General features: G+C 42.3%; 1 protein-coding gene across 2 annotated transcripts; it reads right to left on the bottom strand.

Annotated features, from left to right (window-relative positions):
- Window positions 1-3,524: 3,524 nt before the first annotated feature.
- On the bottom strand, window positions 3,525-15,430 carry foxk2a (forkhead box K2a). 2 transcript variants are annotated; one of them, XM_084079349.1, is made up of 9 exons: window positions 14,710-15,430; window positions 12,228-12,422; window positions 11,958-12,099; window positions 11,496-11,642; window positions 10,410-10,603; window positions 9,636-9,841; window positions 8,717-8,974; window positions 6,980-7,174; window positions 3,525-5,479 (listed from the first exon to the last, which is right to left on the bottom strand). In XM_084079349.1, the coding sequence occupies exons 1-9, from the start codon at window positions 15,018-15,020 to the stop codon at window positions 5,274-5,276; spliced, it is 1,854 nt and encodes a 617-aa protein (XP_083935475.1). In that variant the 5' UTR covers window positions 15,021-15,430; the 3' UTR covers window positions 3,525-5,273. The 2 variants fall into 2 exon arrangements, with proteins under 2 accessions (XP_083935475.1, XP_083935474.1); XM_084079348.1 differs by having other exon boundaries at window positions 8,717-9,016; window positions 14,710-15,427.

Here is a 15,430-nt window from a genome sequence, read left to right as displayed (position 1 = left end):
ATGTATGTCAATGAGATAGTTCCAATGTTTGGAACTATAGCCAGAGGCCCGCTTTGCGGCGAGATCAAAGTGACGTCACTCTCTTATACACTGTGGATACAACGTTACGCCGCGCGGACGTTCACACGACGTCCATACGACGTCCAAGTCAAACCTCTAAAACACGAAAAACTGACTGAGTGAGGTCCGACTGGGACGTCGTGTGGACGTCGTATGCACGGCGTATGGGCGTAACGTTGTATGGACGTCTTTTTTGATGCGAAAAGCTGACAGAGTGAGGTCCGACTGGGACGTCGTATGGACGTCGTATGCACGGCGTATGGGCGTAACGTTGTATGGAAGTCTTTTTTGATGTGTTTTTGCAACTAGTGAGGTCCGACTCGGACGGCGTATTCACGGCGTATGCACGGCGGATGGACGTAACGTTGTATGGACGTCACGCGCGCGCGCGCACACACACACACACACACACACACACACACACACACACACACACACACACACACACACACACACACACACACACACACACACACACACACACACACACACACACACACACACACACAGTTTCCGTATCAATCAACCCGTAGTGAATTTATCCCAGTCTGCTGCTTTTCAATTAACGTAATACAGTGGTTCTCTGGTGGAACTTTTTCATGTCAAGGACCTCAAGTTTGACATGCATTAGGCGGCTACGGAGTAGCCTACGGGCCCCCATTTAATGGCATTTCTATCACTTGGACCCCAATTTATATTGTAACATCTATGTTAATTTAACTCTGAGTGTGCAAATGGAACCAAATGGACCCGTCAGGGTCCGTTTCTTTAAGTCCTTTTAAGTGTAGTTTATGGATATTAGTGTTCAAAACATGCTTCACAGCAAAGAAGCAGACGGGTTCGAACCCATGGCCTTTGGATCTCTTAGATGTTGTCTTAACATAGTGACCTACCATGACGCTGTGCTAAAAGACCTTGAAACGACGTCCCAATCAAACAAAAAAAAAGTCACTACAAAGTACTACAATTCAACTCTAAATTGCCTGAAACGTACTCCTAACAGGTTTTTGGGGGGACAATTTACCGAAACTTTTGTTTCGGTAAAAAGAAAATCGTTTCGGTAAAAAGAAAATTTACTCCACGGAGACATCAAATTTCTCTTTTGGGCCTTAAAGTCTTGGGACTTAAGGCCCAAAAGAGAGATTTGATGTCTCCGTGGATCTAATGTGTTCGACTCAAGACTCTTTTGGGTCTTGAGTCTTGGGACTCAAGACTCAAATCCTGGAAATCAAATCCTGGAAATGGCAAATCAGCATGTGTCTGCCTCCCTGGGGTCTAGTGCTGTAATAGGGATAGACTCCTGTGTTCTTGGCTGTTGCTGACAATAAGCCCACTTGTAAAGTGCATGAGCCAAATGCCTTTAATTCATTTGGTGGAATGACTCACCACGTTCATATAATGTCATTGTGTAAATGTCAGTGTGCTTGGTTAGCTCTGTTGGAAGAGCTCTTGACTTGAGACCACAAGGTCATGGGATCGAATCCCAGTACAGGGTCATTGGCATCTGAGCAATCTGGCTCCTGCGGGTCTACTATCTTTTTTCGCCTTTATCATAAAGGTTGCTGGACAATATATAGAGGATGAAATGCATAATTTAATAAATAATATAAAGGTAATATCAAATACATTGCAGAAAATGAGAGACATGACGCTTTATTCATGGGGTACCAGGAGTGCCAGGTGGGGGGGGGGGGGGGGGGGGGTCTGGGCCATCACCTGTACTCACCTGGTATAAAAGGGGCTCTGAGAGCAGCTTGAGCCATTCATTACTAAACTACAACATGAAGAGACCACCGCTGAATAATTGAATTGATTGATTGATTATACTTGCATATTGTTTTTATTAACGTTTTTCAGTTTTGTAGTCAGTGTGTGTAGTGTTGTTGTTAACTTGTTTCCCCCGAGTAAGGGGGGGGGGGGGGGGGGGGAATCTCGCCCAGATTAGTTTACATTAGCTGGTATTATTATTATTATTAAATACATTGATGTAATGTAACTACATAAACACATTGATGAAAATACATTTGACTACAAGAGTCAACAACAAAAAACGTCCACAAAACGCATATTTTTATTGATGTACAATATTGATGTAGTATTGTGTATTGTGACATACCAAATAATGACCATTGATTTCGTAAAAGTACTGCCTCTTACTACAGACAGATTTTTTATTTTTTTATTATTAAATGGTTTTGCAAAAATTCAGCTGGACAGGTTTTTTTTGGGCATAACATGTTTACCTCTCAGGAAACAGGGGGAGGTTCACCTTCAGTACCTTGATGGCATGGGACTTGAACCTGCAAACTGTCTATAGCAGAGGCAACCAAACAAGCACACCATACCATTGCGCCAAGGCACTTTTGAGCCTCAGCCCATGTCTTCTAATGCTTTTGAATTGTTATTTTATTTTGTATGTTAGCCTTGAAAATGACAAAGTACTCCAACATTGAACTATAGGATGTTCCCAAGGTCCCAAGGTGATGACAAAGACATGAGCAGACAAAATTGGAACTGGAACACTATTAAAAAGTGAAGCTGATAAACGATTGGCTGAAATGTTGTCACCTACCTGAAAATGTACGTATATTGTTTACTAAAGCGCTGGAGAGAACCTGTGACTGAACAAACACTCTGTACCAATTATTACCATCAGAATATAGTACAATATTCAAAACAAAAAAATATCACTTACCCTACCTTTAAGAAGCTCTTCTAGAAGTGTTCTCACAGTAAGCATTACACTTGTGTCACATAGGCTTCCTGAAGCAGTTATGCAAACCTCTCTGGCATGCATGGAAAAACCTTCCTCAGTAATAATCCTTAAGACAGGCTACATCCCTCTCTATACAATACTTGATTTCTACAGCCAGTCTGGTCTTAGAACAGTGGTTCCCAAACGTTTTCAGCTCGAGACCCGAAAGAGAAATTTGGTGTCTCCCTGGGACCCAAGTAGTACTGAAGCCCTATTTTAAAAAAAAAAAGATAGTTCTATTTTCACTATTTTTGAATATTTTGGAAACATTTCAATGTTTTAGAACATCTGATAATCTTTTGGAAAATTCAAAACAAATTGTAGGAAAGGTTAAAATAACAGGTTATTTACTCCCATTTACCCGTAGAAAACAAAACCAAAAAAGGTCAGTCACTGCTCTATGGAATACTTGATTTCTGGAGTCAGTTTCTTAAAGTTTGGGCTTAAGGGCACGGCCACACCGCACTTTTATTTTACCTCTGGGGCGGAATCTGCCAATGCTTTGTCAATGCAAATGCGAGGATTCTTGGAAAAAATGCGCAAAACCATGAATCCACGCATTTGTATTGACAAAGCATTGGCAGATTCCGCCCCAGAGGTAAAATAAAAGTGCGGTGTGGCCGTGCTCTAAGAAGCATAATTTCACACTTTTAGTGCAAAGGCCCCTCTTGATTGTGTGCAAATAAATAACACAGACAAAGTTGCAATAGATGTTTTAAATTAATTTATAAAAAAAAGCATTTACCCACTTAAGCAGAACAAACATCTATCACTTGTTTTCCTTGTGAAACATAGAATACAATCTGAATAGACTTCTTAGCCTGAACAGAATAAAATAACTGAACAAGGAGACTTCCAGCTTCAACACCAAAAGTAAAGAAAAGAAAAAAACAAAACAAAACAAAACAAAATAGCCAACGATGACACGGAGAACGTAAAAGAAAAAACAAAGAAGAAAAATAACAATGAGGGTAAGTGCAGCACTGGTCAGAATCATATAGCATAGGTTCAGTCTAATCTTCTTCAGTTCCATATTCAGTTATCTGCTCAAGTACATAGTCTCTAGATCCGTAACATGCAAGCTCAAAGAAGCATATGGTCAAATACGCATGGGAATATACTTTTTTATCTCTTAGGATATTTGTAAAATATGAAAAAAATCTGTAGATGTACAGTGATAAAGTTTCTTTTGCATTTGACTGAGCAGAAGAAAAAAAAAATATGAAAAGAACAATCCACTCCATATAGTGTTTTCTTTAAGGAAAAGGAGACTACATTCATTTCACTGAACAAAGAGTCCACATACAAATAATAATTAAAAAAAGATCCCAAAATATCAGGTGTTATTTAAATGATTTTTTTAAGACCCCCCACTTATAGCTGATAGTGTCGTCTTAATTATTACTAGATATCTGTGCCTCTGGGGGAGAAAACAAAACAGAAAACAAAAACGGAGAAACACTCAAAAAAGATCCAAAGATACACATGTACAACGGAATACTGCATATCTACTCACAACTGTATTAGGTAGGTCAACATGGAGACTAGCTGCCGAAGATGGGAATGTCCTCACATACACACGCTTCCCTTTGCGGAACGCACCACTGTCATTTTGATTTCCATTCTTCTTTTTCCTTTCTCTTATCAGACACACACCGAGCGCTCGTCCGCAATGCTACCGGGACGATGGCGTTTTGGGTCCTTCCCTTCCTTGGGGAGCACGTCTTGAGTAAAAAAAAAACAAAACAAAAAAACATGGAACCATACCGTCCAAGTCGGCCTCTCTGCTGGGACGGCAGAGAGAATCTTAAGCCTCATTTATACTCTGTCATACAATGTGCCACTTGCCGGAAATAGCCGATCTACAGGCTCACAATGTGCTGCGACGCGTTTTGAGATTATAGATCATCTATTGTTGAGCGACACCATCTTACGATGGGGTATAAATGAAGCCTCATGCTTGGCTACATGGCTAATGTCTGCAGGTCCTTTTTTGTGTTGTTGTTCTGCAACCGTGTGTTAAGTCTTTCTCATTCTCTTTTTAGTTATTTATTTTCTTTTTTATTGAAACCACCTGTGCTTCTCGTTACGGTAATTATTTCCATCAGTCTCGAAAATCGGCGTGGGGGGGGGGGTCACAAACATCAGCAACTTCGTTCGTTCTTCATTTTTATTTTCGTTTCACTTTTCATTTTGGTCTTAAGTTCTTGCATCATATTTCCATGTCTTTTTTTTATACCCAGGGAGGGGGGAGGGAGGGGGGGGGGGCTCATCACACATTCTGTAGTCCGTAGGTATATTTTGCACGTCTTCTCCTTTTGGCACCTTGGAGTAGATGAAAGCCAGGTAAGAGTCGGAAGAGGGAGGGAGGTGAGAACTGAAGAGTGAGTTAAGATGGAATAGTAGATTCATTAGGCTCAACGGAGTATAGCAGGGGTCAGTATCAAGGCCAGAGGAGCTAGTTGTTGACAGCCTGTTCCCTGGCCCTCCCATCTCCGTCTCTGTCCGTATCGGGGTTGTTGTTAACTGTGGTTTCATCCGCTTCGATTTTAACCCTCTTGTTGTCGGGCTGGTCTTGCTGTTGGTCTCCATTCTGCCTCTTGGTAGGAAGGGATGCAGAGGCCGATGCGTGGGTCGCCAGGAGATGGAGAGGGTTCGCCACAGCTGGCAGAGAAAAAAACAAGTTTCTTATTAATACTAGAACCGACCACGCAAGCCAGCGTTTAGACATACATTTTTGAAATTTTCTCCATTACCGTTCGGGTATAAGACATGGTGCCAGGTGCTAAAATGCACAAGAAATAGACCGCAATCTGCAACATGGCATGCGTAAGGAATTGCAGTTAAGTTCCATGAAGAATTTCCTCAGTGAAATAAGTAGCTCTTACTTATTTATTGCTTTTGCAGTGCTATTGTGATATTGTGTTACTGTGCACACACTCCCTGGATGCCAGAGCAGAACCTCGGCCCCAAATTATTCCCATGGGCCTGTTATAGCGCCACCAGGAGGCCGATCTTTGCAACAAAAAAAAAATGACAGTATATCTACAGATTTTGTCCAAACATCACGCAAATCATTTCCACTAGGCCGAGGAAGAAAAGCCACTTGATTTTTTAAAAATTAGCCTCATGGTGGCGCTATAACAGGCTGATTCGTGTTTTGACCTATAACTGCACCTATCTACTTTGCACGCACACTTCCTAGAGACCAAGGAAAAGCCTTTGCCCTTCATTTTTCACATCTACCTTTTAAAGCACCACCAGGAGGCCGACGTTTTTGATATTACTCCTTCAGATTTCATCCAAATTTCACGCAAATCGGTACACAATGATCTCTATAGTCAGGCGATCAAGATGGATCTGTTTGATTTTTCATATTCCATCCTGATTGGCTTAGATTGACATCTACAGTTAACAGGAGTGGAACAAAATGACGCAAATCATGAACGCAGTGTCCGATTGCTATGAAACTTTGCACGCACATTTGAACTACGTTGAGGAACAAATGCCACCCTTTTAACATTGTTTATCTTACTCCTAAAAATGTTGTCCTAACATCACGCAAATCAGTACAGATTATCTCTAGTCAAGTGATCAAGACGGATCCATCTGATTTTTCATATTCCATCCTGATTGGCGAATGCCGAACATTGCTGGCCCACAATAACCTACCTGACCTGGCGGATTTAAATGTAATTTAAATTCACAGGTATTACAGATATCACTAGTGTCTGTATCAAAACTTAACCAATTAGGACCTGGAACGTATCTGTGTTTTTTTATTTGAGCTAAAAAAAAACATTATTTTACACTTTGGCTATTAAAAAATAGCAGATCGTAGCGCGGCACCGAGCGTGTAGATCTGCTATTTTTGAAAAATCGAGAAAATGTGTGCAAATCTTTGAATATATATATATTATCTTAAAGCGAACATTGTTTACTTAAATCTGTGTTTCTGGGGGTCCCTGGAACGATGAAAAGGTTTGAGAACTACCGATATAGAAACATACGTTTTTTTCAGAAAACTGTTGGGATTTAGAAGACATTTTGCAGAATCGGCTTCAGGTCTTAATGGGTTAATAAAAACATTTCAAATCAATACAGCTTTATCCAAATGTCTCCTCCTATCCTCAAATAGCAGCTGTTTGTGTGAAAAGGTGTTACCTGTGGCGGCAGCAGTGCTGATGGGAACAAGGTGGGTCCCATTTTGTGTGATGGCCTTTATTGGAAGCTGATGCTGGCCAAGCGGGGCTTGTTGCACAATGGTAACTGTTGTAAGAGGCGTGGCCTGAGAGGTCTGGATGATGCGACCTCCACCTATAGAGGAGGTTGTGATGGCTGGAACCTGCTCCACTTTTACTACGGAGGGAGAAATAGATTTAGAATGATTTGAATGTGGCAACTGGCAAGTCACCTGAAGTTGATGGCAAGCAGTTTGAAGCTCTATCATTCAGAGGTAATTGCAACGATGTCCTTACTACAATAAAGATGCCAGTGCAACAAGTGTCCAATCCAGTGCGGTCTGCTTCAAATAACTATTGACATTGTCAAACAGTCTATCTCCTACCGTACACCAGGGTCTATATTTCTCAACTGAAGAGTAGGGAGACCACCTCCAACCACTGCAGATGTATTACAGTAGGTATATTGTATTAACATACTGTCCCATACAGATTGATTAAATGTTTTATTCATTACAATAGCTCCCTCGTTGTAGCTCTAAACCAAGACCTTTCAACATACAATAATAATTATTCACCCGTTTCTTGGCGATACGATCAAAAAAACGATCAGAAACACTTCGACAAAGCTGTATGGCATCCAGAATGTGCAACCACTGGAGCAGGAGACCGCGTCACAAAAAAAATGCCATTTCAGTACCATGTTACAAACAACCAAGACACCGATGCCATTACAAAACCCGGCCAGTTGGCTCAGTCTGTTCATTTCTACACTGTGGCAGAACTAATCAGCAGATGTAGTGTTTGAGCTGGAATGACAACACGTAACAGTACAGTTGTAAAGTGACTGGTCCACCGTGGACTAAACAGGAAGGGATCAGGCCGATATATCTGCCATCATTTGACTTTTCTGACTGATTTACACAGAAGGATGTGTCCCAAATCTTTTAGCACTTTCAACCAGGTGTCTCTATTTTGGGCAACGTCTTCAAAGGTTTTCAAATATTTTACATTTTTCATCTAACAAAATATTATGTTTATTTTAATTAGTTTGCTTATAATGTTATCAAATAGAGTACAGAAGTCCTGATATCCCTCGTTCATCCCCTGGGTCGCAGAAGTAATTTCTCTATGGAGAATAACATTGGGTCATCTTAGAATCGTCGAAGAAGAATTGTGGTCCAAAAATAAACAAATTGTCTTGGCAATATTGTCAGGGAGGTGGCTCTGTATCGTTTATGATAGTCAGTCATTCATATTTGATACGGTCTGATTCTGGCGAAAATGTAACTAATTCTGTGGAAGTAACATTCGCTTTTTCTCACCGTCAGTTGATGCTATATCCATGAGTCAAACCGCCGGGATCATTTGTTTATTTTTGGAACACAGTTGCTTATTTGACACGATATTAAACAAGTCTATGGGATTTCAGAATGGGGGGGACAAAAACACAGCCCAGGTAGGATGTGTAAATTACGTCAGACTTCATTGCTCTATAGAAACCTTATTCAGAAAATGTTGCAATGTTGAAAACATTTGCAGAGGCATCTCTGGTCTAGGACTCTCCAAAACAAAACAAAAAAAAGTGTCGGTCAGGCTCTAACTGCTAATCTGTGGCACAACTAATTAGTGACATCAGCTGATGTAGTGTTTGAGTTGGGACGACAACACGCTATAACAGTACACCCTGGGACTAAAAAAGGAAGGGATCGAACCAAACCTTTGATCTCCTGGTGGTCTCCACCTCCATTCTCCTGAGGTTCCGTCTTGATCGTGGCGGCGGTCTGTCCTCCGGCCATCGCAGCCATGGTGACCGTGGGGATCTGGTGGACGACGTGCACCGTTTGCATGACGGAGTTGGAGTTGGCGGACGTGACCATGGTTGGCGTGGCCATGGTGTAGGTCACAGGCTTCATGGTGGTCTGAGGCATCTGGCGCTGCACGGCGATCAGCACCGGCTGGTTGTTCAGTGGCGAGCCTATTGAATTGAAGGGAGTAAGGAATTCCAGAAGAGGTCTGGCTATGTTGTTGTATTCAACACAGAAAAGACAGGACACACGTTTCAATGCTTTACAATAGTGGTTTTCAAACTTTTTTGCGCCAAGGCACACCAATGGGGCAAATATCAAGGCACACCTGCATTCATAGCCAAAATAGATCTTACATGCTCGCAACGCGTAATGAGCTTCAGAAATGTGTGTGTATTAAAATAGAATTTATGTACAATGTTCACCTATAATGACATGTTTAAAATAGGGACGCCAGGTTGAAAGGTGGATAAAAGTATATTTTTTGAGGTAAAGAATATGCCTCTGTATTGGGAAATGAGTTTGCACAAAGTACTGATAGTGAAAAAAATATAGTTTGTAGTATATTGTAATAATGTGTGGTGGTCACAAAATCCCATGGTACATATGATTTCTTCTATAACGGCACACTGTTAGTGAGCCCCTGCTTTACAACCTTGTTATGCGTTTCCCTGCAAAACTCTGTGGAGTGTGGAAAGAAGTCAATCATGAACGATCGACACGATGGAAACTAGGATAGTGGTGGCCAACCATTTTGTGAACACAAATCAAAACAAGTGTTATGTCTGGCATAAATGGTATGGCATGCAGGGTACTGCTCTGGTCTTTTACCAGGGGCATTCTGTGCGAAGCGAGCCTCTTGGATGACAGCGAGTTTGGGTTGGACTGTAGTAGTGGTTGGGGCGGGGGCTGGCGGTGGGGTGGGCTCTGGCTCCATGGGAACTGGGGAGCCCTCTCTGGACAGGCTGTCTGGGGTCTGGACCCCACTGGAGTGCGCAGACAGTGCCCCTGTGTGGTTGGGAGAGGCAGGAGCACTCCTGGGATGAAAAAGGGGGGGAAAAGAACAGAGCTACGTTTTGATTCCTGACCGGCAATGTTTGTACAAGGAGCAATCAGCCAACCACAACTCTCAAATTCTTCCCCACACATTTTATTATTTTGCCCCCATTTAACCGGGACAAGTTCATTTAGAACCAGTTCTCTGAGAATACCTAGAGCAGTGGTTCTCAAACTTTTTCATGTCAAGGACCCCCAAAATGATATGAATTTGGCCGCGGACCCCCCCCCCCATCTCAAATATTTTGTTCCAGGGACCCCCAGAAGCAAATATTTGAGTTAAAAATGATGTTTAAAAAAAAAAAATATATATATATATATCTAAAGGTTTGCACAAGCTCATAGCGCGGCACTCGGGTGCCGCGCTATGAGCTTGTATATCTGCTATATTTGAATAGCCAAAGTATAAAAGGTTAACATTATTGTGACGCTATATTAACACATTTTGCTGGGGACCCCCTGGAAACCCCCCCCCCCCCCCCCCCCCCCCAAGTACCCCTGGGAGACCCCACTTTGAGAACCAATGACCTAGAGCAACTCAAGCTTTACCTGGATGATAGGGGTCCTAGCGGAGTCCTGAAGCAGGGTACCCCCCTAGGCCTGCGCTTCCTGAAAGCCTGCTCTATCAACTTGCTCTCGGAGGACGGGTCAATCCTCCAGAACGAGCCTTTACCTGGCTCTTCCTGGGACCGTGCTACTTTGATGAAGTAACGGTTCAAGGACAGGTTGTGGCGAATTGAGTTCTAGAAGACCAGGGGGAAAAAAAGCAAACATAACATGGGTGTTAAAATAATTGTATTTTTTTCTTCACGGCATGGCCGGAGGCCAAGTCTTTTAACGGTTTCTCTGTCTGTCTGTCTGTATGTGTGCACGTCCCCTCGAAAGAAGACCGATAAAAGCTCCTGCCACTGTGTGCACGATGTCAAAAAACAGAGGCACCTCTGGCCATAAATACATGCAGCATGAAAAGTCTGCACAACCAGGAAATGCCTGGTGAAATGAAAGTGAAACTCATTAAGATTGTGAAAGTTTTATCCTAAAAGAGATGTAGACAGCCACAACAATAGTTGACATGCACACAAGCAGCCAGTTTTTCCTGTATTGTGCGGTTTCACCACTGCATTGTGATTTGAGTAGCCTTGTTCAACAACGGCACTCATAGTAAAACATTGGGCAGGGAGGCTACGCCGTCTTTAGACTCTTCTATCTTATTCGTCTCTTAAGACTCTTATTTGTTTTATGAGTCTTTCTTCCTTCTTTATTATGATACAACAGCAGATAGACAGAAAACTGAGGGCAGAAAGAGAGGGAGAAATGCATGCAACACTGGTCTCCAAACAGAACAGAATTGGGGACGCTGCATGGTTGGAGCAGAATCCATTCAATCCATCCAGCACGCCCCAGGGAAGAATCATTTTCAAAACCCAAAACATGTTCACATAGTGTTATCATAGGATCTACTTAAATCCATGACAACTGGATGACTGTAGCAGTGCAGCAGAGCACTGGCACATCAGACATTTCAGAAAATATAGGAACCAAAATCAATGCATTTCCCTGAAATTGCTCAAACTGTACCAGAACAAATGGACGAAGCAAGAGTGTGACTTAGCAGAGAGGAGATGAGACACTGACCTGCCAGCCTTTGTCTGCTGTCCGGTAGTAGGGGTAATTCTTGGTGATGTGAGTGTATATTCCATTCAGTGTCAGCTGTTTGTCTGGGGCCATGGTGATAGCTTGAACTATTAGCTGTGCATATGAATACGGAGGTTTGGAGTCATCCTGTGGAAAGAACAAAAAAAATAAAGGCGCCATCGTTGAGAAAACTTAAAATGTTTACAGGTTGACTGGCTCACACATTCATTTACTCTCACACACACACACACACACACACACACACACACACGCTCCAAAGTCTATGTTTTCACTGGTGTTGGGTAATATTTAGACTTCAATGTGTAACCAAGCACATTCACTGTCCTGTGATATCCTCACATTATGACGAGTGGAATCTTGTGTTCACACATTCTAAACCACTTCAAACAAAAGGAATACATGAAGGAAGATTCATTCAGATCACGGCTGTTCCTCTCATACCTTGGGGCTGTCTCCACCTGAGGCCTCTTTGTCATTTTCTGATTGAGAGTTGTCCCCTATAAGGTCAGAGGTCAAAACACGGCCCATCCTGTAGCTGGACAGTCCTGCCCCCCGTGGACTTGAGGGGCAAGAGTTTGCCGCACTGTGAAATTAAGAAGAGTCCCTTGTGAGTCTTACATTCTATACTTGTGTGTGGCACAATGAAGGAGGTGACGCACACAGAGAAAGCTAGCATTTCCATCTGATGTTGAGAATTCTGTTCAGTCTCACCTAATGGTACCGGTTGGTGAAGGCAAGGGGCTCATGAGGTGGGCTATGTTGTCTGGAATGTTGATGGTCAGCGGTGAAATCTGTGGCTGGACGGGCTTGACCGGTGACTCCGGCACGTTCCTTCGTTCCTTCTTGTCAGTGGACAGGGCTGTGAACGTGATCTTTATACTTGTGCTGGGGAACCGAAAACAGCACCTGGGGGAAAAGATGACAAGAGAAAACACGAGTGTGTTTTAGTGAATCACGCAAAAAATGCTTATGCTTAATAAATCTAATTAAGACAACACACACACACACACACACACACACACACACACACACACTAGGGCTGAGTGATATGAACAAAATCAAATATAATTTCTTCTTTTTTTTTTACTAAATACCTTGAAATCAAGATATTATATTGTGCTGATTACATGTTTCAGACTTTAAATTAGCAGATCTACAAGCTCACAAGACTATTTTGATATATTGTCCAGGCCTAACACATACAAACTAGTTTACTTCTCTTGTGTGCGAAGGTACATCTCCAAAGAAAAAGGCCAATCCTGCACGTTTCACCTCTGCATTGATTTATAAAAAAGGGTGACATTTTGGTCACAAGGACTTTTCTTGAAAAGGTTCTGTGAGAAATCAATATTCTAACTTAAATTACATTTGTGAAATGATTGTTCATATTTGTTTAAATGCGTAAGGCACATATACTTTTCATAATAGTTAAGTCGGGGAACTACTCTGCCTTCTTCTAATAGATATCATAGAGAAGAATATAAGTAGCTCTGTCTCTCTAATGATATCACTGGCAACATGTAAGCCAGTTGAGAGTCAACAGAAGCTAGGTGGGGAGCATTTGGGCAGGATTTAAATATGGATGTCCATCACAGCTGTTATGCAACAGGCCATGTCTTATTTATTATTAATAGGATATATTTGGACCACTTGCTGACCCATGGCATTCATTGCCTAATGTTACAGCAAATTACTTCCACTGCAGGGAGATCATTTCAATAATAAAAAAAATAAATAGAAAAGGTAAACAAATACAAATAAAACATTTGTAACTCAGAGTGTACAAATGCTGGTCACATGTGTAAACTCTCACATTTAAATTAACCAATGGTGTATTAAGTACAAAAGCACATTGACTCAAGTTGAGGTACTTGAGTATTTCCATTTTTCGTTTACCGTTTATACTTCTACAGTACCACTACATCTCAGAGGAAAATATAGCACTTTTTACTCCACTTCAATTATTTGAAAGATGTAGTTACACTGACTGCATAGGACAATATCTGATCAATCATGCATTGTTATTATTATAGGTTAAGCTATCCGGTAGCCCAAAGACCGCCTTCACCAGCTGCAAACCATTCATAATTACAATATGATTGCAAAATGGGACATTCCGCATAATTATTAATTGTACTTTGAATACACATTTTGATAACAATACTTTTGTACTTAAGTACAATTGTGAATGCAGGACTTTTACTTGTAACAAGAGTATATATACACTGTAGTCTTTCTACCGTTACATAAAATAGTAAAAAATAAAAATGAAGCAAGAGCACTTCTTCCACCACTGAAATGGACCAGGAGCTTCCTGTGCAAAAGGACGCAGCCAGCAGTGTAAACACCAGTGTTGCCATGTCTGCTTATTATAAGCGACTTTGGACTTGTTTTTCTGTAAAGTTGCTAGTAAATATTGGTGGTTGCGTTTTTCTGGGCTCGTTTCTAAAGTGTAGTTGATTATTTGGCCTCGTTTCCTAGTTTTAATTATTGAATTAAAACTTATCTGAAAATGTTGTATAACAGAGACCCCCGTACCAGATTTATGTTATTAAAATGTAATTTAAAAAAAAAAATATTCCAAATATTTCACATTTTTTCCTAGATGTTTTGAAAAAAGCAGACGCGACGCGTTTTGAGCTTGTAGAGCGGCTATTTTCAAATAGCCGAAGTATTTAGTATATAGGTTGGCTTCTTCTGGGCTTGTTTTCCTATATCTGGTTGCTTATTTCTCTCACAAAATCTGGCATCACTGCCAACATGAGGCCAGGTTGACATTGAGCCAGAAGCTCAACACACTCCTGTACTAGCCGCTATAACACACACACAGTGCACGGCTTATCATTTACTATACAACATCAAATCCCAATATGTGGCGCGTGTGTGTGTGTAAACAAACACTACTACTACTACTACTACTACTCTAGGTCAGTAGTACTACAGTAGTTACACAAACAAACAGCTTCAATTGTTTGCTGCTCCTCTGTTAGCATCCCATGCTAGCGTGTCTGGGTGTGTTGCTGCCGGGACACAACACGTGCAGCAGCAGCGGCACAGCAACAACACACACACAACAATAACACAAGAGAGGGACGTTCAATCCAAACATAGATCCGTGGCCTCGTTATAATTTTCCGATCAAAAATAAAACAATTGATCAATACATAAATATATATATATGTTTTAATCTTACATCCGTGGCAGCTGGAGAGGTGGAGCCCCTCGCCTCTGGAACACCCCGTCCACGAACACCCCGTTCTTCCCCAGGCACCGGAGGTAGAAGTCCCCGCTGCCGGTGCCGTCCTCGCCCGCCGTGAAGATCTCCAGGTGCCGCCGCGAGATGAAGCTGGAGTGCCCCATGCTGACGTCCACCGAGCCCTGCGACGAGTTGCGGCCGATCGTCACCGACCTCTTCTTCATCAGGTACTCGAATTCTCGGCCCTCGAGCCGGGCTACCGCCAGTGCCGCCGACGACCCCGACATCATCGCGCTTACCACCGCCATCTTCTTAGCCTTTTTGCTCTCGATTTTAGGGTTGAATTATGGGGAAGATAGGAGCCACACTTTGTGAGCCACGTGCTCGGGATTTAGTGGGGGTTGGGAGTTTTTGTTGTGGGGTCTTTTTAAAAAATGGGGGAATCCGAATTTTAATCCGTTGAACAATTTTTGAGAGCAGGAACGTGCCAGACCGGGGAGACACACAGCGGCTCCGACCCACCGCCGCGACAGAGAGAAAGAGGGAGAAAGAGGCATCGGCCAATCACAGACGGCCAAACGGGCGGATGTACCGCGACGGGCGTCGCGTCCGACCAATGAGAGGCCACGGTGGGCCAGGCAGCTGTGTCGTGTTTATACCAATGACAACAACAATATAAATAGTCTAGTAGGAAGGGTTGGTTGCACCGCACGGCCCT

Source organism: Gymnoscopelus microlampas (genome assembly GCF_963454915.1).
Source record: "Gymnoscopelus microlampas genome assembly, chromosome: 14".
NCBI classification, from domain to species: domain Eukaryota; kingdom Metazoa; phylum Chordata; class Actinopteri; order Myctophiformes; family Myctophidae; genus Gymnoscopelus; species Gymnoscopelus microlampas.
The sequence above is the reverse complement of the archived record's forward strand: the minus strand, read 5'-3'. Positions and strand labels throughout refer to the sequence as shown.